A 23,013-nucleotide genomic window follows, 5' to 3' on the forward strand; every position below is an offset into this window, starting at 1 on the left:
ACACACACACACACACACAGATACATGTCTCTCACACACTCAAACAGGTGTGTGTTGATGCTGTGTTCTTTGTCCAGGACAGCAGGGCTCTCAGCCAGGCCTGTGATCCTGTTGATTGTGCTAATGTTTAGCTGAGTGAAAGAACAATGTCCTGCTGAGCCAATCACTGGAAGGGAATGCTGAATGGAACAGGCCCAATTTTTATTCCCTCTCTCCCTCTCCCTCTCCCTCTCTCTCCCTCACGTCCTCCCGCTCCACTTCTGATATAAAATGGCTATTTCTGGGCACAGCTGTGTACAGCACAGAATACACTGAGCTGATCATGATGGAGTGAAAGAACCACATTCAGAATGAGGGAGAAAGATGGTCAAAGAAATGGAGAGGGACGGACAGACAGCTGGTCGGCCGGCCGTCCGTCACACACCACGGCCCGTCCAGAGCCGCAGCAGAGAAAGACGGTGCCACAGAAGTCTGACAGCTCCGTCTGACCACACACATTATTGTAATAAAAATATGTCAGTCCTTTTGGTCATGCAATTTCTGCTCTTCAGTGGTGGTGAAATAGTCCGGTCTCAGTCCGTGTCTCCATCAGTGCCTTTTCAAGGTGCAGACAGACAGCGTCTCCCGACCCGTCTGATTACATCTGAGGTCCTGTTTATGATGCTCCTCCAGTCCAGGTCGGTGGAGCTCTGGTTCTGTCAGGAATACATAAAGGTTGAGGGCAGGTTCCACTTCCAGGTGCTGCAGATCCGGGTGTGTGTGTGTGTGTGTGTGTGTGTGTGCTGCTGTCCTTTCAGCAGATTGACAGAAATGGCCCAGAGCTCGCAGCGTTGTCAGCTCTGCCTCTGGGCTGTGTGGAGGACAAGTGTCCGCTCCACAGTCCTGAAGAAAGGCCAGTTGGCACGTTGGCTGTTGCCATCCCCGTTCTCCCTCCCTCTGCTGCCAACAGCCCTGACACATCTGTGCTTGCCCAGAGTACCATGTGCCAACCAGCTCTTCCCCCTGATTGCATCTACAGCAGTGATATGCTAAACACCTCCGTTAAATTTAACATCTAAAATTTGAATATTCATATTTTTTAATATATATATAATAATATCAATGTGTCATTAAGATTATTTGCCAGTTTCTTAAACCAAAATAAAACTGTAAAACATTTAATATTTTTTAATATTAGCCAAAATATTTTACAATCTAATTCAATATCCTTGTTGATTTGCTGTGACACACTGGTTAATGTATAAAAAAATTAAAAAATGTCTTACTGCTTGTTCAAGTGATCAAAGAACAATGAAAACACACACATATAGATACACACACACACACATGTACAGTATGTATCTGTTAATGTTTTGTGGTTTGGAGGCAGTGATAACACCACTAACACATTTATCAGGTTTGTGCAGACTGGCAAATTATTTCAACTTTGGGAGCTCGTCACTCCTCTTTGATCTCTCTGCTGCTGCCAGCTCCCCCCCCCTCTCTCTCTCTCCTCCTCTCTTCCTCTCTCCCCCTCTCTCTCCCTCTCTCTCGCTCCTTCCTTCCTTCCTCCTTCCATCAGTCTGACTCTACTGCACTACGTCTCATCTGCAGTTTGCCTAAAATGCACGTCTTTTTTGTTAGTGCTATTAATGTCCGACCGTCACGATGACACAGGTTGTGTCCAGTTTACGGTCTCTGTCTGGTTGGTGGAGGTAGCTCACGCTCACATATTTAAATTTGGGCCTGAGGCCTGACGCCCTGGCTCGTCAGACGGAGGAACAGTCTCCAACTCTCTGTCCGAGTCCTGGACTCTTCCAGACTGGCCTGTCTGTTAGACAGCACACAGATCTGGATCCAAAAAAAAAACAGACAGATGCAGAAAATATGACATGACACGACTGCATTCGTCAGTATTATTCCTGTTATGTGCCTAATCGTTTTCAACTGTGTAATCCAGTAGTCCATGAAATGTCACAAAAGATGCCAAAAAAGTCCATTTCACTTTCCTGAACCTGAATATTATCACAGTTTTGTTGAGCCGACAGCCGTCCAGACTGATGATCAGATATGACACACAGCACTGGTGTTAACAGGTGTACGTTTTATTAACCCTGGGTCCAGCAGAGCTGAGAACAGCCTGGTGGGAACACACACAAATGTATACACACACGCACACACACAGGGAGAAAAAAGTGTGCAGGTCACACCTCCTCCACACACGCGGTTCCACCATACTGAGCCGAGCTGTGTTTGATTTGTACTGTTAGAAGGTCCCTGAAGAGAGCTTTAAATTAATGTAGTGATTATACAGTTGGAGAAGAAACAAACCACACTGACACACACACACACACACACACACACCGAATTCTTCAAGGACGACTGCTCCTCCTCTCCTCCTTCAGCTCCTGCTGCTGCTGCAGAGGCTGCTGTTCTCTGGTCACTCTCTGTTTGTCTCTACGTGCCACAGGCAGCTTGGTCCACTGCCAGCCACGGCCTCCATGTTCCAGTGCACACTCACTGGGGAGCTGCCGGTACGACTCCATCTAACTGCAGCTGTGTCACTGCTTCAAAGAAGAAGAGCCGACGTGCAGGCGCTCGCAGGCTCGGACAAAGAGCCGCGACACGTGAGGCTCTGTATGAACACGTGTGCACGCAGTCCTGAAGAAATGCATTCAGGAGGAAGAGCATTAGTCATGTCTTCAGTGCCCCCCCCCCCAGCTGCCTTTATCAGTCATGGAGGTAGAACCTCCCATTGACTCTGATCAGACCAGCAGGTGAGGTGTGTCTGGAACATCCCCCGGCCAACAGCTCCGCCTGTAGAGCTGAAGACTGTCATTACAGTAGTTGACAGACAAATGTATGGTATTTAAATAAATACTGACTGGAAATGGGATTTAATTTACGCTCAGCAGTTTGGCACAGATATTATTCATTTGCAGACACTTTCTCTTGCATTTTCAGTCTGATAAGTGTCGTACTTTTCTGACCGTTCTCACATCATGGCAAGCCATAAAGAAATTAGTGAATTTAAGCTAACTGACCCTGATTGGCCCCCGGGCCAGACTTTGAGCACTTAACACTTAATCAAGGTGTAGTTCAAATGAGGTTGGATTTTTACGTGTTATTGCACTGGTGTACTGTTGTGTTAAGTGGGAAAAAAGAAGGTGTAATGACGCAGTCTTCTGCATCTCCAGACACCACCACCAAAGTTAGCTGTGTTTCTGCTGAGCCAGCACTTTCACTCTCTCTGACAACTTCAGCCTCTCTCTCTCCCACTCTCTCATTTCCACACTTTAGAGACTGCATCTCCCACTCCTCCACAGTGTTTCTCCATCGTACTGCCACATTATTCTCCGCATCACATTCCGTCAGCAGAAAGTGTCAAGGTGTGGAAAAATAGCCAAACTGTGAAGCAGAATTATGGGTAAAACAAATCGCCACGGACGGCAGAGCGAAGGACGGTGAAATGAAGTGCGAGAGCAGCTTAACGCAGTCCCCCAAAAGAAGAGCAGCAGAGCCTTTAAGTCTCAGGGGAATTTAAAAGCCACAGAAATCCAGCTGCGGATATTAAGAGGCTTAATCTAAGAGCTGGCTGAGGCTGAGGTTTGCTGCGTGGGTCCCATCACTATCATCCTTGACAGAGGTTAGACTGGAGTAGGGGTGTAAGGAGACGACGAGGAGACGAGGAGACGAGGAGACGAGGAGACGAGGAGACAAGGAGAGGGGGCTGTGTCTCTTCATGACAACACTGAGTGTGTGTGTGTGTGTGTGTGTGTGTAGCCCGGCACTGCAGTTCAAACAGCCGATGGATTCAGTAGAAGTCAGTCAGTCTGAATAAGAAGTGAAGCAGAGGAATCAGAGTCTGTGATTGGTTCTATAATTAGACACAACCAAGTAATCCAAGTCTGCTGCACGGGTTTGGATGACATAAAGAAACACATGCTGAGACCAAATGTATTATCATCAAGCTGCAGATGTCTCCCAGAGGAGAGGACTGAAGAGGAGCTCAGAGGACAGTAGAGGGGAGGAGAGGGGGGAGACAGGGAGAGAAAAGGATGGGAGGGATGGAGAGAAGAGAGGGAAACAGATCATTGTGGTATTTCTGTTTCATAATTTCCAGTGAAGGTAGAGCTTTCAGGAGTTTTGAGTTAATACCATTTGTAAACATAGAGGGTGTAATTCTACCTTTCCTCCTGTAGGGGAAAGCACAATTACAATTACTCTGTTCTTAAGCACAGGTCTCTTCAAAAAGTTTTTTTTTTCTCCACTCCTTCTTCTATGACTTTAACAGCAGATGACAGACCATGAGCTGTAATGCTGCCACCTACTGTACACACTAGCAGTACTGCACCTGCAGTGGTGATCATCTTAACCACAGAGGAAACATGTAAAGGTCTGAGTGTGTTCAGATCACAGTAAATGCCGTGAGGAACGACCTTTATATAAATACATCTCAATGCTCTTCCTTCACCAACCCATATCCTGCTTTTTTTCACTACTGGGGAAACACACAGTGGAATTATTAGCGTTGCAGAGCAGTTGTGCTGCATTGATTTAACCAGCGCTCCAGACCTAAGAATAGCTTTTAAACGCATCTCTCTCTGTCTTCCCGTGTGTCTGCGTAGGAGGCATAAACAGAGCTGGGGCAGCGGTGCCCACGTTCCTGCGGACCCCCACGATGATCCAGCCTCACCTAGACATGAAGCCCTTCCTGCAGTTTCCTATGGAGACCCCACCTCCTCCACACAGCATGAACCTCTTCCATAACTTCAGCACGGTGAGAGTTGATGCAGACACAAACAAACAGAGCCTGACAGACAGACCGCAGTCTGTTTTCATCTGAGAGATTCTTTCTTTGTTAACACACACACACACACACAACTTTACTCTTAGCTGTGTTGGTCAACATGAAGATGTTGTCACCAGCTACGTACAGTGTAGCGTTATACAATAGTGGACACACATTATACATAAAATAGCTTAAAAAAGTTATCTAATCTAAAAGAAAGAGAAAAAAATAGAAAAAAAGAGGCATGACTACATTTGTAGAAACTTCCTACACATTTTTACTTTAAAAATAGTGCTAATAAAAATATAAAACAGCAGCATTTGTTGATTAGAAATGTGTCCAGCAAAATACTGTAAAATTAATCAAAAATAGAAAACAAGTTGGACTAGAAATGCACTGCAAAAATATTTAAAAAAAAAGAAAAAACAAGAATTACTAAAGGAAAGGAAAGGTAAATGTATCCAAAGTTGCTAAAACTGAAAATGTTAGCCAAAATAGCATTAAATTAGCTATGAGACAAATACATGTTTAGTAAACAGTGACTATAAATTATATAAGATTTTAAATACCTTAAAAAATAAGAACAAAAATAACATCAATTAACCCAAAACTATGCCAAAGGAAACATCACAACTGAGAGCAAAGTTTGCTAAATGTTAGTCAAGTGGATATGTCAGGTAAGATACAGTTTGAAATGATCCAGGAGCCTTTAAAATACCTGATTTTGGACATCTTTGTAAATCATCTTATTCCAGTTCTCATCACTTTCACATCCTTTAACTTTATTAGACTCAACAACAACAACATTTCCCTCAGGTAAAAAGTTTTTTTGCAGAGCTACCTTCCTAGGTGACAGCTCAAACCCTGAGCTTTACATTATTAATGTTTCACTGAACCCAAAGCCTCCTCCCTGTTAAAGAGCTGCTGCACTCACTTTAAAAATGTATCCTATATGGCACGTACGTGGTACTTGGCTAAGGCTGTAATTTATCTTGTGCACACATTCTCACAGTCAATCGCTAATAAATCAAAAAAAAAAAAAAGAAAAAGAAAAAGAAAAAAAAGCACAGTCCTAAGGCCTTTCTCGGAGTATTGTACTTCAAACATTACACTTTGTTTGATGTGGTATTTGTTTTAATAGAGCAGGATTTTCCTGCTTCCCCGGGCTTTGAATAATCTCTTATAATTTCGATTACAGAGTAGACATTTGGCATTTCACCAAGTCAGCATAATGTGCTCCGCTCCTCCAGACTGCATGTGGGAATATCTGCACGCCTCTCATCTGAATTATGTAAAATAAGTGAACTCTCAATGTACTTTGTATGCAGTGCTATTAAAGGACACTGTCTGCTGCACCAGAGTTCAGTGTGTGTGTGTGTGTGTCAGACTGGTATGTTTGGCCATAGGAATCCTCTTGTTGCTAATTGGGAATATCTGGCCTGTGCATGTGGTCTGATCAGGCGTGGTGCTCCGAGGACAGTAACAGGCGTCCAGACGTTATTAAACACATTGTGAAGATGCAGTCATTTTAATTGGCCTCCATGGGCCGTGACATAAGCGCCTGTGGTTAAAACCGCAGCGTGGCCATCAGACGTGGATTAATGGGATTAAGCCGACGCTCGGTTTCCTCTCACACGTCTGTTTGTATTGTTCCTTCTTCATTTGACTTCCTGCCTCTGCAACACTCACTGAGTTTTTCTGTCTGTCTCCTTCATCCTGTAAGAGTCCTTAACGTGACTTCACCCCCTGAACGCTAGCCGCCTCTGATGGTCTACAACGGGCTGTGAATGTTAATCGACAGAGCTGCTAATCACTGATCAGCTCTGGGTGACTGGTGTTTTGCAACCCCCCGGCCAGGAGATGGGGCCATAGGAGAGGTTTGGAAGGACATAACGACCTTACAGCTGCACCGCAGAGTGGCACATACGACTGCACGCAGCTTAACAGCTTTTGCTGCAGTGGTGACCGAGTGCTTCAGTGCTGCTCGGCTGTTGTTTAACATGAAACCGTCTGTAAGTGGAGCCCTTTCACACGTGGCGTGTCAACGAAAAGCTGCAAAATGCCAAAATATATTTCTGGGTTTTTTTAAAGAATTACAACCATTAAACTCCGGGATGTTTTTTTTTAACGCAGAGGCAGTCACGGTCGTCTGCTTTTGGAGATTGGTTTTCTTTTCAATTTAGTGCTCGCAGTTAAGTACATTCACACAGGAAAAAAGAGTGAATGTTTGCGGTTGTGTTTACGTCAGTGATAGTAATTTACGGCTTGTTTGGTTTTTAGGGAGAAAGAATGTTTGTACAAATTGGATCATGCTTTGTTTGTTTTTTTCCAACACAGAGCTGTGTAAACAAAGAGAGAACTCTATTAAAGAAGGATCGGGGATGCATCCCAGTGTCCACCTGCACTGGCCCACTACCATAATTATGGATATCCACAGTATTACAATGAAAGCGCAGCACATTTTCAGCTATAACAATGAGAAATGTCTGTGCCCGGAGCTGGCAGCTAGTTATTTTATCATTCTCCCTTAATAAGTGATCTGTGCTGAATTTGTACAGCTTTAATGAGGCCTTACTTCACGTTGAGGGTTATTATCCTCGCAGCAGAGGAGCTGCCTCTCCTAACGCCATATACTGCTTTAATAGGCCTTTTATGTCATTCTCCATCTACCTGACTGTCTGTCCAAATGTGCCTCTGGACAGTGACAAGGCTGAATTATTTATCTGCAGAAGCTGGTCCTGATATAGATGCATATCTAAATGACGTGCGCCTCAGCTCCATTCTCTGACGTGGACTTGTTCAAGTTCAGCAAAGTCAGGAATTCCTAATGAAACTGTCAAAATAAGTTGAGCCGTTCACATGGTTTATTAAAGCTGCAGCTGCTGTTGGTCCGGCTGTGTCCAAACCTGTCTTCTTTAACACAGAGAGTGCCGGGGAATAAAACGTTAAAAATATATACTGAAAAATGATAATAGGACAAGACCATCATGTGGCTGTGGATATAGATTTGACAGACAGCAATACTAGTTTTATCAATTAAATATGTTTTACTGGTGGCAAAGTTTGAATATTACTGCAATATAATTTGTCTCTACGATTCAATGCTAGGTTTTAATGAAAAGCTTAAATTGCTAACTGTGAACTTTAACAGTAACGACTAAAATCCAACAAATATTTTAAAAAAAATTTCTTGAGATTTTTTCCCGTATAAATAAGTTAATTATTTGGATTATTCTGTCTGCTTCAGTAAACCTACTAACATTTATTTGACAGTCCTGGTCCAACCACATGTGACACAGTCTCCCACTGTCTTAAAACCACAGTAGGAACCAGAGGAAGTTGTTATTGTTCATGCATGGACGACAGGTGTAGCGGGGCAGAGTTACGGCACCTGACCGACTCTGACATTTAATAAATGCTGTGAACTTTAAAGGAAGTTAAAAGTTGAGCAGCAAAGTGTGCGGGACACACAATCCTGAGTGCATCTGGACACAGAGAGCACGGAGAGAGAGAGGGAGAGGGAGAGAGAGAGAGAGAGAGAGAGGGGAGGGAGAAAAAATGTGGAAAGCACAGTGGGGGAAATGTACTACAGGGAAGCATGAGGCAGAGAGAAAACAGAGCAACTGAGTTGAGTTGAAGAAGAGGCTGGACAAAGACAGGCACTTGTTAGCTGATGTGTCAGTGTGAAAGAGAGAGACTGAAGACTTTCCTATCAAAGACATTCTCTTCACGGAGCCTCAAAGACTTTGTTCAGAGAGAGACGGGTGGAGACTAATGTGCAGCAGCAAGGAGAAGCTGGTTGTAGGGTTTATTTTTGTTTGTAAGTTGATGACAACTGACCAGGAGGCTGAATGAGTGAGGAAGGTGCAACACATGCTTCCAGTCTCACACATGCTGAGACCAACAAACACAGCCTGGCCAGTAGCACAAACACTGGACCAATGCAGCTCCAAACGTCTGCAGAATCAGAGGAGAAGACGGTGAGTACCTAAACACCGGTTTGATCCGTGCACGGCTCAGACTCGGTGTTCATCTTCAAAGGCCGTTTTGATCTGGCAGCGCGCAGACTTTCCTGTAGCTGGCTGCCACAGCGTGGTCACACCGAGACTCGTGCAGGCGTGAGTTCCCCATCGATGGAATTCAGCGATTCTAAACATTGTTAAAGTAAAATAATCAAAGGCAGAGAGGTGGAGAGGAAAAGAGAGAGAGAGAGAGAGAGAGAGAGAAGACAAATGAATGCTAAAAAAGGAGGTTTGACACCAGAGTGGAGCCTTTAGACAAATCAACAGGCAGAGCCAGGACGGCCCTGGCTTCTATTTAAGTTCATTCTCCACAACAGAGACTCTGTGGTTTTGTTTATATGAATGCCGGTTGATGCTAAAGTCACTGATGTGTGCGGTTTATTCACATCTGCTTGCTCTCTCACCACATTTAGACATCCATTCAACACGCTCCAGCTAACACGGACGTTTCCAAAACTTCCTCAGCCCGGAGTCTTACTCAATCAAAACAAATACATTTTATCCACATGTTGTGCACTGATTGCTTTTTTAAGACCCTAATGGAAATAATTAACACGAGAAAATGCATAGTTTCCAGTTTGGTATGCTCTTTTTTCTGAAGAAACACTCTCAGCCGGACAACATCATTTTGGAAACTTCCCCTTCAATTACGTCACTGTGCTCCACTCCTATTTTATGAGGACATGTTTTGGAGATAATCTCTGGTTGGGGTCCATGAGAGCAGCCATCCAAATAGGCTTGTTGGCAGCTGCGGGGAGGCATTCGCAGCTGAAACAACTGGATGGATCATAGCTGACCCACACCCACACTGTGGGATCGTCTGTGGAAATGCCCCTGATCCACATGTTAAGTCATTCCATCAGGACGGCTCTCAGATGAGTGATGATGGGTCACATGAACATGATGTGATCTGTACTGGGTTCATATTGTATTTCATTTCATGTGTTTATGGGCCGTTCTGCTGGACTCGAGCAACGATTTACTGCTGCAGTTATCGCCCACATATACCAAGTAAAAGTACAAGAGTGACAAGAGGGAAAGGTTATTAAAGAATGTACCGCAGTCTATGGAGTTACATACGGAGCAAGAAAGAGAAATAAAAATGGAAGAGACAGGGGGCGCTGCTGTTCTAATTTGTATTAACTTAGTCTGATAGCAAAGAGCTACTGTTGTTTTAAGAAGACTGAATCACAAGTATAATAACATTTCAAATGTTCCTTAAATGTGAAGCGTGTCGTCCGCATAACGTTACGTGTTTGTTATTCTTTTAAAGCAAGGAATATTTAAAGAAAATCATATAGGGCCAAATACTGAACCCTGGGGAACACCATGATACACTTCTGTATGTCTGGAGGAAATATTTTAATGACTTCTAATGAACATGTTTGAAGTAATTAATATTTGGTTGGATGGTGTACCTGTTGAAAAGCAAGATCAGACCTTAGATAAATAACAGTGCAACCACTAGGGGGATAGGATTTGGGGCATGACTGACTACATCCAAAAGTTGCAAAGTATTCATTCTTGAAGGTTCCAGAGATGTAGATGGCAAACATTTGGAATGAGGAGTAAAAGTAAAAAGAGCCAAATGAGATAAGAATGTGTGACGTGAGATCGTCCGACCTGGGCCTCACTGTTTCTGTTTCCCCCCCCCCCATCCCACTTTTTTCTTACTACGTCCCGCTTCATCTCCCTCTCCCTCTCTTCTCGCTGCTCCAGATGGTCTGTCTCTGTCTCTGTGTGTCCTGTCACCCAGCTTAATGTCCTGGGCCTCCTCCCATTTTCGTTCTTTTACTGTTTACTCTGTTCCTCCAGAGTTGCTGAGTAACAGGGGTTGTGCTCGAGTTAAGACAAAACCATTTCAGATTTTCTTTAACACTTCATCACTCCTCAGGCCAAGTCTTAAGCTGAGTGTAGTATAGCTTAAACCTGGTACAGGGCCAGGTTAAACACACCAACGAGCCAAACTGAGTCACTTCACATTTGTTACACAAACCAACAGCGTTACATTCCAGTCTGCCTTATCAACACAAAACATAAACACACCCGTGTGCACATTCATTCTTAGGCTGAAAAAACATTGTCATTCTTTATGCACCGTCACCATATTACACCGCCTGCTCTGCCTACAGACACAGTGCCAGACAGTTGTCTGTGGTGAAAATCCAACTCAGCCATCGACTCCACACTAATGCTAAGGTCCTTTGATGACGATCACTGGTTCAACTCTGCTTCAAACACAGATAAATAACTGTAACGAAGCCCTTTTAGAATATTACAGACCGGGCCTTTGGTCTGTGGACAGGATGTAAGTCGGAGGCTTAGCCACAGACTCGCGCTAAAGAAAGTCAGTTAAATTTACACATGGGGCTTAACGCGTCAGATGATGGACGTGCTGTAGCTGAAACAATTAGCACAAAGTCCGGGATAGTGTGAGGCTAAACCTTTGTCAGGATCACGAGTCTGGGCTTGGGTTGGGGTTAGACTGCAGCAGGTGGCGCAGTTGTAGCAACAGTCTGTCAACGCTGCTGACTGTCTGCTAAACACAGTCCTACAATAAATACTGGATGGAGACTAAAACCTTTCAATCTGTCCACTCCATCTGGATGTCGGTGTAATCCAGGTATGTCCAAATGCTCTCCAGTGGATCACTCACAGCACTTTATTTTTCGTGGTCAACAATTTTGTCCTTTTGTAGTATCTGTAGTATCTGCTGTTTGTCGTCAGATCTTTTTTCAGTACATGAAGTACAGATCTACAACCTATTTTTGCAAGAGTTGGTGAAATTTTGGAGTTTTTTATGGCTAACGTTCTAAATTTTTGGCTATACCTAGTGGATTTGACTTTAGGCTGGTTTGTTCCTCAACAGTAATGACGTCAGTCTCCCACTGTCTTTTTACTGTCATTTCTTTGTTATGGTTCCACCAGACTAAGCCCTAATGACACTTGCCTTTGAGTTTTAAAGCATCCTTTTTGAACATTTTAGAAATATGATGATATGATCTGATCCCTCTAATTGCAGCTGTGATATGTAAATCTGTTATTATGTTTTTACATCTCTAACTATGCAAATCTTTCTTTTCTGTATCTAATTTGTTCCTGTTGTAAGTTCTTTAATTAACATCTCTATGATGTCATTGTTTTTAATCCTTTTGTGTTTGTATCGCAGCTGTCTACCATGTGAGAAATAGACCTATGGTACAGCCTGCTGCAGCTGGTTGTCAGTGTTATAAAATGTAATTACATTTCAACTTAAACAAAAGCACATGTTTTGCGCTTATTGCACATGTCAAAATGCAGTGTATCAAATGTAATTATAGCCTCTAATATCACAGTTTCATTATTGAAGAATGGTGAAGAAAACACCAGCGTTTTTCTGCCAACTTCAGACCTAGCTGTCCCTGACCCTGCAGGAACACACAAAACAATAATGTCTGGCCAGCATAGTGATTAATCACTAACTGACGGCTCAGAAAGTCCCTCTAACGCTCTGGTTTTTTTTTGTCCTTGTCCCCATCCTTGTCATGTCCACTCAGATGGACCCGGTGCAGAAGGCCGTGATCAACCACACTTTTGGAGTTCCTCTGGTCAAAACCAAGCGACCTGTCATCTCCTGTAACGTCTGCCAGATCCGCTTCAACTCTGAGGTACAGGCACAGCATTAACCATTTATTACCAGGCATGTTGGCCGTTATTACCTCACAATGTCTCAATGTCCCACGTGGACCTAAACATGGTGGATGCTGCTCTTCCTGAAAGTTGTTTTCTTTTGAATTTGCTTTGTTATTTGTTCTCTGGTGAACAGGTACGGACACAGACGATGTGGACTATTTGTTAAGGCTGTGTTTTGACAGTTGTGACCCGAGTGAAATCTATTTGATTTCAGACAGTGTGGAGAAAAAGCAATAATCGCTGCAGCACAAAGCCTGAAGAAAGTGCCACAGAGGCGAGGACGGATAGATGGGATTTTTATTTATCTGTAATTTAGAGGACTCTCTCTCTCTCTCCCTCTCTTCCTCAAGCCAGATTAGGATCTAGAGGACATGGAATTTAAACTCATGTAGTCATGCGGTTACATTACCTGCAGTGCTGACTGCACCATGTTGCTTTTTCTAACGCTTTTGCATAATTTCAAACAAGCAGAGACCTCATCTGTTTTTCCATATGGTGCAGTTTATTAGGAGTCATAATGGGAGTTTAACGGCATGATTTCCCCTCAGGAGAGCTCACATACACGACTGATGACAAATTAGTGAACACCAAGATTTTATATCATTTGTTGCCATTTTGGTCAAACACCAAGATTTTATATCATTTGTTGCCGTTTTGGTCAATCCTGTTTAGTTTTTAGTTTTTTTTTTTGCTGAGGACAAAAAAATACAGACACATGACAACGTCAGTTCCAAATGTGCAGTGTATAATTTGGGTGACGGCTACAAACTCCAGGTCTAGGGCGTACTTCCATCCACCATACACAACATTAAGGAGTGCACTGCTACTATAAATACTTGTCAGGTCTACAATCATGGTTTCCATGTGGTCAGGGAGCTGCAGGGCTGTGATCTGCACTCTGCAGTTTACTTAGTTGTCTGCTGTATTTCTTCCTTTGTACAGGAAACAGTTAGACCAAGATGTTTACACTGAGACATACGTAGTGAAATGCTGCTGCTGAACTTTACCCAATATGTATCCCTGATGTATATGCAGTAAATCAGGGTTTAATATAATCATTTTGAGTTAGCAGTACAATGTTGTTGTTTGAATTATGACAGACCGAGCAGCTCCGAGCTTTAAAATTCTCCTCTTTTCTTGATCAAGAAAGATACCATGACACCATTCATATCATTCTACACCTTTTTATTTATATGTTACACTTAAAATGACTCCTTTCATTACTGTCCCAAATCTTTCAAGGACACCCTGACCTGAGCCTATACTGTACCAAATGGCTCTGCTCAATACAAATAAAAACCTACATTATTTCTGATAAGGCACTGTTTATACGACGAGGTGAGGAAGAATGCATATTGTGTATAAGGGACTGCAGGACAACACCGCCCCCCTGCTGTCATTGTCACTGCCAGTGAGCTAAAAAAAAGAAAACTGATTCCACTGCAGTATAGTGTGTCAGTGGTATCAGTGTTGCAGCAGGCTTCGTCTAAAATATCCAAGGATGCGCTGCAGGAGGAAAACTGGAGTCCATATTGCCATAAGATTACATTCCGCCCACGCAGTTTCCTTTTTATTCTAGTTTCCCTTTTTTAACAGTGTGACTATTTCAGAACTCCAGAGTGAGGGCTGTATTTCTAAATTTAGAATCTGCCTTCTCAATCAAATCTGACTCAATTGTGTAGCAAAGGTCACATACAGTTGTGTGGTGGCCATGAAAAATCATAATCACTGTATTTGCCCTGTTCCTGCGCCGTGCTGCCCTCATTTCACACACAATTTTACCATCATTCATGCATCCTGTTTGATCTCCCTCCTCCCTGCCTCTCCCTTTCTGTAGCCGCTTCTCTCCCAGCAACTATCTCTGTCCTCTCCATCGCTCACCCTCCATCATGCTGCATTATTTACAGTTTGGAAATGTCCGAAATTGCCTGCCAGTACTTATTATAAGATGCATTTATCAGGGTCATGTATTAGAGTCTCCTTCTGTCTGCCCCAGTGCGTTGTGGGAGAGTGGGTGAAGGAAGGCTTGAAGGGAAAGGACAGAAGAGGGGAGAGGACAGGACAGGATGGGGGAGAGTTTGAGTCCCACTGTCCTTGTGTTGCATGGTGGTGTGAGCTGTTAAACCCTGGTTTTATGCAGAATAACCTTGAAGGTGTGCTGCATTAATGACATCACAGCTTCTGTTGCACCGCACTGACCAACGTCACAGCTGCTGCGGCAAGAGGTTGGCTGATAGGCATCACCGATTTTATTCTTCCGCCCCGAATCCTTCTCCGCCTTCTCTATCAGTTCTACTCAGGCCGTTTCCTCATTCTTGCTTATTCTCTTGGCTCAATCCATTTCCTTTCTATTATTATGCCTCATTATTAATTTTCTCACATGTTTTTCCTTCTCTCCTTCTGGTGCTCATCACAGCTACAGCCGCAGCTGTAACATCACAAGCTCACCCCCGAAAAATCAAAGTCATGCTGGAAAACTCTTCTTTAGTTTGAACCACCTGGATAATGAAATATGAGCATCACGCGCTGATGTGTTGCAGCTTTTCTTCTTACTCCTGTACATCATTACTAATCTCAGACCAGCACATAATATCACCTTCCTGTACTTGTAGTTCTGTGGTCTGAACGACGGACCCTTCATCTTCCCTTCATCCTTTTTCCTCTCCTTCATCCAGGACTTCAAAGCTGACATTCAGCAGCTTGTCAGTTGATCCGCATTGGCATGATGGAAGAGGTTAAGAAAGCTTATGTGTTCCCTCTGCCATTCAGCAGACGAGACCGTTTTCTCTGCCTCCATGTCTTCAGACCTTGGTTATTATTTTTCTGAATGTGTCCTGCATCGTGCTTGTACATCAGGGGTCAGGGTTTTTTGGGTGGCACCAATTGATAATACCAGATGTACATGATCACAGCGTGTCCATAGTGTTGTCTCATTCTTCAAACACCTCTCTTTGCCTTTACCTCTAAGGCATAAAGCATCTTTATAAAACCATTGAGATAAATAAAAATGAAAGAGTACTTTTTTTATGCTACTCTGTTCACACCAGTGAGAGGAAATGTGGTAAAGATAAATGAGTTTTAAATCAAACAACAGTGCACAAATCAGGTGCAGGCAGAGTGCAGTGGGTGGTGACAATGGTAGAGGTGATGTATGACAATAGTGGAGCAGGAAGAGTTAGAGCAAAGGTTTATTAGACAGGATGGAGACATCCTGCGATGTATCGTCTGGAGACAGTGGCTCTATTAAAAAAAAAAGCAGGAAGAAGCAAGACTTGGGAGAGAGTGTAATGCATGATTTTTTATGTGACTGAGAGTGCTAGCTAGGCTAGTTTTAACATTTTACTCTGTTAAACTAAGAGTAACGAGGACAGTAGAGGAGCCACTGTGGCAACTCCTGCAGTGAACAAACAGACCGAGAGCTTGATCGTGGCAGCTGATGTCCTTGTTGAGCAAATAGTGTCTACTGTATACAAGTGGCCCCGCATACGTAACTCATCACCCTCTGCCTCCTTTACAAGCCAGTCTATCGTCACCTCTGATCCCGCGGTCAGAATGAGTCCCAGGTGTCTGTTAGATTCTCCGAAACCTTTCAGCAGATACAGCAGCTGTCAGCCGCGCTTCAACACTACCATTCTCACTGACGCTGGCCACTAAAGCAATCCAAGTGCTTGATAATCATATTTGTCGCTGAGACCTGCGATACAAAGGGGAACGGCACAACCACTCGCGCTGTGCCAGTGGAGACTGCAAGATTCCATCTAACTGAAGAAGAGCCGATGAAGAACGGTCCAACAGATGGCAAATATAAGATAATATATATCCCTGCTGCATACTTGTACATGTGTCTCTGTACGGCTCTGTTGTTCTTTCAAAGTCACCACACAAGAACTCTGGTGACAGCTCAGCGTAGAGAGTTTTTGGCCATGGCGTCCCCAACTCAAATACCTCAGTGCAGACACACCAACGTATACAGATTAGAGAGAGACTGTCAGGGGAGTCTCTTGTCAGATGACTCACCTCTGTTTACCCACTGAGCAAACACATCAGCTTGTAGTTCTGTGAAGCTAACAGTGGCTAGGACTTGTGATAAATGTCTGCTCTGTTCTTCTCAGCTGGAATGCAGGAGGATCTTTGTCATGTAAGAGCCTCTGGACTCAGACCTATACTACTGCATATACATTAGATACTGCATTATACACAGAGAACATGGCTGAGTGTAATTTTTCAGTGGATGAAAGATGTGTAGTGTGTTTCTTGCCACTAAATTGGAAACCTAGCAATAAGTTGACTGAGTCTCAGTTGGAGCAGGTTCAGTCCAAGTGGGTCTCAGGTGTCCTCACGACACGGTTTTGTTTCTAAGATGTAATCTATCTGTGTATCCTGCAAACATGCCTACTGTCTGTAACTCTAGGCCCCAAGTTTGTATCCAAAAACATGCTGCTATAATGACATACACATGTTCAAGTGTAAGTGTGTACGTGTGTACGTCGGAATTTCTGCTTCACCTCTTGGCATCTGTATAACCCTTTACTTTTGTCCTCTACTGTTTTATCTCAGAGCCAGGCAGAAGCACATTATAAAGGAAACCGTCACGCCAGGAGAGTCAAAGGCATCGAAACCTCCAAAGGTCGTCCACAGGAGGGGGACAAGCCTTATAGTGTGCCCCCTACCTCACCGTCTCCGCCTGGAGCGCCAATCGCTGTCTCAGACAGTGAGTCGGTCAAAGCTGGTGAGTTTTTGTTGCAGAAAAAAAAAGAAAAAAAGAAAATTGAATCCAGTACCATATGTCCAGAGTTGTTTTGTTGAAAAATGAAGCACAAGTTGTGCAAGAATAACAAAAAACATCTAATCTCTGCAGCTCTGCACTGATTAGTTTTTGTGAATGTGACTCAAAAAACAGTTTAGATGATTGAGGATTGCCAGACAATGTGTAAGTGTGTGTTTGTGTGTGAGTCCAAGTTCTTGTAGACAACAATACACACTTTTTTGTGACTAGTAAAATGCACACAACAGTATTATTTGAAGTTTAATTTGAAATCCTGTCACAGGCCACATTGGCCGGGCCGAAACTGGCCCGCGGGCCACCAGTTGATAATCACTACCACACATTATTTAGGAAAATTATTATAGTTCCCCACAAATCGAATCAGCAGCCGAGTCCATTTACATAGAGTAACTTTCTAAACTATTGGAGTATATGTCATTTTTCAGGGACTTATATTTTAATATATAGTTTATGACAGATGAACAGACTGAGTGTTTACTTGGAGAGGGATCATAACACTGGAACTAAAATGATTGCCCTGTCTTTGACCATAGACAATTAAACTTTAATGAGTTGTTAAATAAGACGTTCGTGGTAGGCAGTGACTTGAGCGTATGAATAATTGGTGTTTAGCAGTAGTTCTGTGTTACTGTAAGGAATGGAAAGAAATCTCTCCTTTCGTGACAGATACATCACCGTTTTAAATCACAGGAGTTTCTATTGAATGCAGAATGGCACGCTGATGCCAGAGGATTATTGGTTATTGTTACTGTAGTGTCTTGTGAAGTATTGAGAGCCACAGGGAGAAGTTAGTCTAGACACGAGTGTTTTGTTCTGTGGGCCACAGGGTGATGAAACCTTGGCAATTATTTCTTCTGTTTGGCCCAAACTGGATGGTTGTCCATGAAGACTGTGGACAGGTAAAATGGTTCTGTAGCTTGTGTTCCGCTCTGTTTGCGCAATCTTCACTCAAATATTGCTAAGCTCAGCGACACAGTCACAGCAGACCGTGTTATTCAGATGAGCACAGTGTGGTATTAATTACAGAAGGACAAAAATGACTCAGTTGCGGAAAAACCCACACAAAACTGGAACTCAATAAGACAGAAAGAACAACGCATGTCACACAGAGGACGTGACAGAGTGGTCTAAAGCGCTGTCTTCTGCAGTTCGTTGATCCAGTCCTATTTAATCTCTCTCTGTCTTGCTCATCATCCTATTTCAGGCATTGTGGGTACAGGGTGGCTCTACCCTTCTCCATTCTCCTCTCAGAGTTTTTCCATTCCCTCAGAGTCACCACTCTGTCCTTGGATCAAACATGAGAGGATGGATAGACCAGGCATGTTTTCATGACATTTACAAAGGTTTCTGAGGCCGAATGTTTACCAGATATTTCCAACTAATATTCAAGCACCGTGCCAGAGACTGTGACTTTTTTGGAGCAAAAGTAACAGTAACCGTAGAGTTATGCAGGTTCATGTGAAGTCATACATTTCTTGGATTACATTTTAAATGGATAATTAGGACGAACACCCAACGATAATAAAATCCAAACAAGTAATGTTAGCAACAAGAAAGCGTGTGTTCCTCAGCATGGCATCGAGTTATGGCAAAGACAACAAAACTAGTTGGAGTAAATGGTACAACCACAACTTTCTCCACCAATATATTGCACTTTTATGTTTGCACATATTTCAAAAGTCCAATCTTCATTAGACTAACAAAATAATGCTACGTGAATACCAATCCAAAAAGTCTGTCTACCTCCTGGGGGATCTCTGCTGCAGACCAGTCCGCTTATGTAAGTAAGACTTCACAAGTTGGACGCCAAGCACACAGAGAGCCATAACTGCTCTGCCATGATTAAGATCTGAGAGCAACGTCATGTGAAAGAATGCCTTTTTCCATCCAAGATTTTTTCTCGTGACCCTGGAACCCTTTCCTTCCTGGTCTGCCTGCTTGCTTACTTGAGTGTGCCTTTGTGGGTCTGTGTGAGTCTGTGTCCCACTGGTTGGGGAACAGATCTCTGGGAGCAGACAACTGTGCATGATCTAAACTGGGAAAGCAGCATCTATAGGACTGACATTTTGGACTACGGAGGTCAAGGAGCGGCAGTTTGTCTAAAAAGGACATAGTTGCGCTGACGTGTCCACATGATGTATGTACACACAGATGCACCGGCGAGGGCATGTCAGAAAATACCGGGAGAGCGTTTTCCCACACAGTCTCTACAACACAGAGCAGCAAACACTGCCTATGTTTCCTGCCGATGGTCGGTTTGTTGATAGGAGATTAAAAGTCATCACCATACTTCTGCAGGAGTACATTCTAAAATTGCTCTGATGGTGTCTTTCACAGTGTTTATTTCACACGCACAAGTCATAATGCAGTAATGGCCATAAATAGAACAGATGCCGACCTTGCTGAAGGGGGAAACACTGAGGGAGGTAACATATATTTTGTTTTTGCTTTTGTTTGTTTTCTAGATAATGACAACCAGAACAGGTTTCCACGGTTTATATGGCCTTTGCACAGTTTGTGGTCAGTTTTGTCCTCAAAGAGGAGGCCCTTGGCTTCCGCAGAATTTGGCATGAAGAACGAGGGTTTGGCTGTGACTGTGGGCGCTGTTTACTTGGATAGAAACTCCACTCTCTCCCATTCTTGCTATTCTTCCCTCCCTGCCTGACACTCCCACTCTAATGAAGGGCACCGTTAAAACCACTCTGATAATATAGCAATCTTAAGTCTGCACAGCCCTGTGCACACACCCAAGGTCAATTAAACAGATGACTTTAAAGGGAGGGATAGGGTATCATGACTGTGAGGTGACTGTACTGTAGTATCAAGTTACAATGGGGACAAAATATTTTAGTTGTTAGGTTTGGAATTGTATTTTCTCTGGACAAAATATTTTAGTTGTTAGGTTTGGGATTGTATTTTCTCTGGAAGATTCTGCCCTCATTTCTCACTCTTCACTGATAAATCCATTGGCACAAATTTAAGTAAGCCATAAGAATGACTTGTGTGTGTGTGTGTGTGTGTGTGTTTCGGTGTGTGTATGAGTCCTGGAGTTCAGAGGTAGTCCAGACTGGGAAAAAGCTCCCGGCTGCATTATTAATAAGATTCAGGTCTTGCATTACTCTTCGTAGCTCGTTAATCATTAAGACTTGGCATTGATAGGGCACTGGTGGCAGATGGAGTCATTCCACCCAGGTAACCCTTACCCCCGATCTCTCTTTCTCTCTCTTGTTCTCTCTCTATCACACATAAACACAAACTAACCTGTTCCTACAAATTGCAAACACTGACCATGGTTCGATGGCCATGTCTTGATTTTAAACTTTGTGGTATTTTAAGGCATATGGTATAAACATTGATCCTAATCCTTTGTACCTTGATTTAATTACACTTCTTTCATTTGACATTTGAAATAAACCCACCAAACAAAAGAACCACAGTCCAGTAGTTTCAGCAACAATATTTTTGCTAAGTTACACTCTGGGTTTATTCACTTCCCGTCCTGTCTTTCCTTGTGACCTTTTGTCTTTTTGTGGTTACGTTACATTCTTGTAGAAACATTTGTTTAATACAGACATTTTTAAACTTACTTTATTTTTTCTGCACCAGCTCCTCAACCTGATATTCCTGTTGTAGCCCAAGAAAAAAAACCTGTAAACTCCAGGGCAGCACATCCACTCTTAGAGAACATAGTGGACGTTCTTTCAGTGTGAATCTGAATTGACTGTATCAAATCCCATGGCTTTATAAACGAAACATCTCCCCATGAACCACATACTATACATATCTTTAATTTCCTGCAGCACATTAAGCCAATACAGACACACCAGGCTGTAGTGTAAAGCATCTGGACGGAGTTATCTCCCTCTGCTGACCTCTCCCCGTGAATAATTCCGTCTTTTGTTCAGATGTGAGGCAGGGGAGCAGAGGTTTGTAAGTGGCCTCATCCCTGTTTTAATCAGACCTACACTCTTTAAATATCCTTCTCATTTGAGACCAATTGAAAATAACAAAACATGCACCGAAAAAAAATGCATATTTTACGCAGACTTTCATTTATTGTGACAAATAGAAAACATTGCTGCTCAGTGACAGAAGGACTAAGAGGCCGAGACACTGCACGTTACTTCGACTGTGGCTGTGCAGCCTCAGAGGGCTTTGCCTTTAGCTGAACTTGTTGTGAGACGAGGGAGTGCAGGCTAAACTCAGTGTGGTATGATGTGTAATGGTTAGTGGATGTGATGGTTCAGCGTGGCAGACCTCCAGGCTATCCCTCACTTCAATCTGGCCAAAGCCTCAGTTTCTCTCCACTCGATTTTAACTCAAACCACATGTTGTGGGCGCTGTGGATTTTGCTTTTGTTTCTCGGCATTTTAATATGATGTGTGTGTGTGTGCGTGTGTGTGGGCGTGTTGGGTTCGTTCACAAACCTCAATGACTTTGGATACAAATATTCTCCACTGTTCATCTTTTCTGCACTTGCAGGTACAAGTTTTGAGAAATACTTACAGTAAAAATGTGAAACAATTTACTCTGTCTACAAATATAAGAAGATATCGTTTTCCCTGCACATCCTACAGAGGGTGCTATTATTCAGTGGACTGATCTTGACAACCTTTTTGTCCTTAATCTTAGGCAAATAATTTTTCAATGGAACAAGTTGACCAGCAGTTGCCAACTGGACATAAGAAATCTTTACTGCGATACTAGAAACTTACTTTGGTGGAAAAAAGGTTTTTGGTCAATTTAGGAATGTTGATTTAGGATTAATCTTGATTAAAAATTTTGAATGTGATTAATTAATCAGAATAAAACTGTATCTGTTTGACAGCTGTAAAAAATGATATACTAAAGACAACTGCTAATACAAAAAAAAGCACCATCACACACATTCTCTGACCCATAAAAATGTCAAAAGAAATTCCTTTTGTATATATTTTTTTTCTTCTGGGGAAATTCTTTCTGACTAACTAGGTTACACTGAGACAGAATAAGAGCGTTATGAGTCATGAAAATCTCACACAGAATTTGAACTAAGACTCTAAAAAATAAAAGACTCTAAGAAAAAATATGTTATTCTTCCTCATTTTTAATTAAACATCTGTTTATTAAACCCAGAGTGTTTCCAGCTGCTGGAAACCTCCAGAAAACAACAAGGGGAAATGTTGATCTCACAAAGAACAGAAATGGAAATCCTTTTTTTTTTTTTTTAGCAGAAGTGAATCAATACTAAAGTAAGAAAAACTCTCTAGTTTGAAAAACCTAAAACAAACCCAAGTTAATTTACAATCCATTATGTCAAGGGCAAAAATAAAAATATCACAGCCCCTATGGGACATGTCATGTGACTAGTGACAAAGTGTGTGGTCCTTAAAAGGAAACTGGACAGCTAAAGTCAATATTTCTTTTCCCCCCAGAAATACTCCATGTTATCCCTTTAATACTATAATCCAGTGGAGCTTTTACACCGTCTGTCTTTGGCGCTACATCCTGGGGAGTTTAAAAGAAAGAACCCCGGAGGTTGCAGCTCATTCGGCTTGGGGTTCTGATTACCCCACCCAAATGTTGGGTTCTTTTTTCAGCCAACGCCCATTGCTCTGTAAATGCCAAAAGCATTGCGTATGGCTGTAGCTGACCAGAAACATGTGTGGAGATGTATGTACAAACATGTTCTGTGATGAACTTTAACAGCAGCCACAGTGAAGGAGAGCAGAGTTCACTTAGTGATGCTGTCTTTGGAAGGAGACTGTTGACCTGATGTTGAA

The 23,013-nt window shown here is 42.8% G+C and overlaps 1 protein-coding gene across 2 annotated transcripts in view; it reads left to right on the forward strand.

Annotated features, from left to right (window-relative positions):
• Positions 1–23,013, forward strand: part of znf385a (zinc finger protein 385A) — a 64,455-nt gene that overhangs the window by 35,322 nt on the left and 6,120 nt on the right. Inside the window, exons 2-4 of one of the 2 annotated variants that reach the window (XM_008318857.3) lie at positions 4,608–4,759; positions 12,330–12,440; positions 17,023–17,194. In XM_008318857.3, the coding sequence (XP_008317079.1) occupies positions 4,608–4,759; positions 12,330–12,440; positions 17,023–17,194 (435 nt within the window). Of the gene's footprint in view, positions 1–4,607; positions 4,760–6,143; positions 8,752–12,329; positions 12,441–17,022; positions 17,195–23,013 lie in introns of those variants that run through there. The other variant, XM_008318858.3, reaches the window with a different exon arrangement.

Source organism: Cynoglossus semilaevis, chromosome 10 (genome assembly GCF_000523025.1).
Source record: "Cynoglossus semilaevis isolate Cse_v1.0 chromosome 10, Cse_v1.0, whole genome shotgun sequence".
Lineage (NCBI taxonomy): Eukaryota > Metazoa > Chordata > Actinopteri > Pleuronectiformes > Cynoglossidae > Cynoglossus > Cynoglossus semilaevis.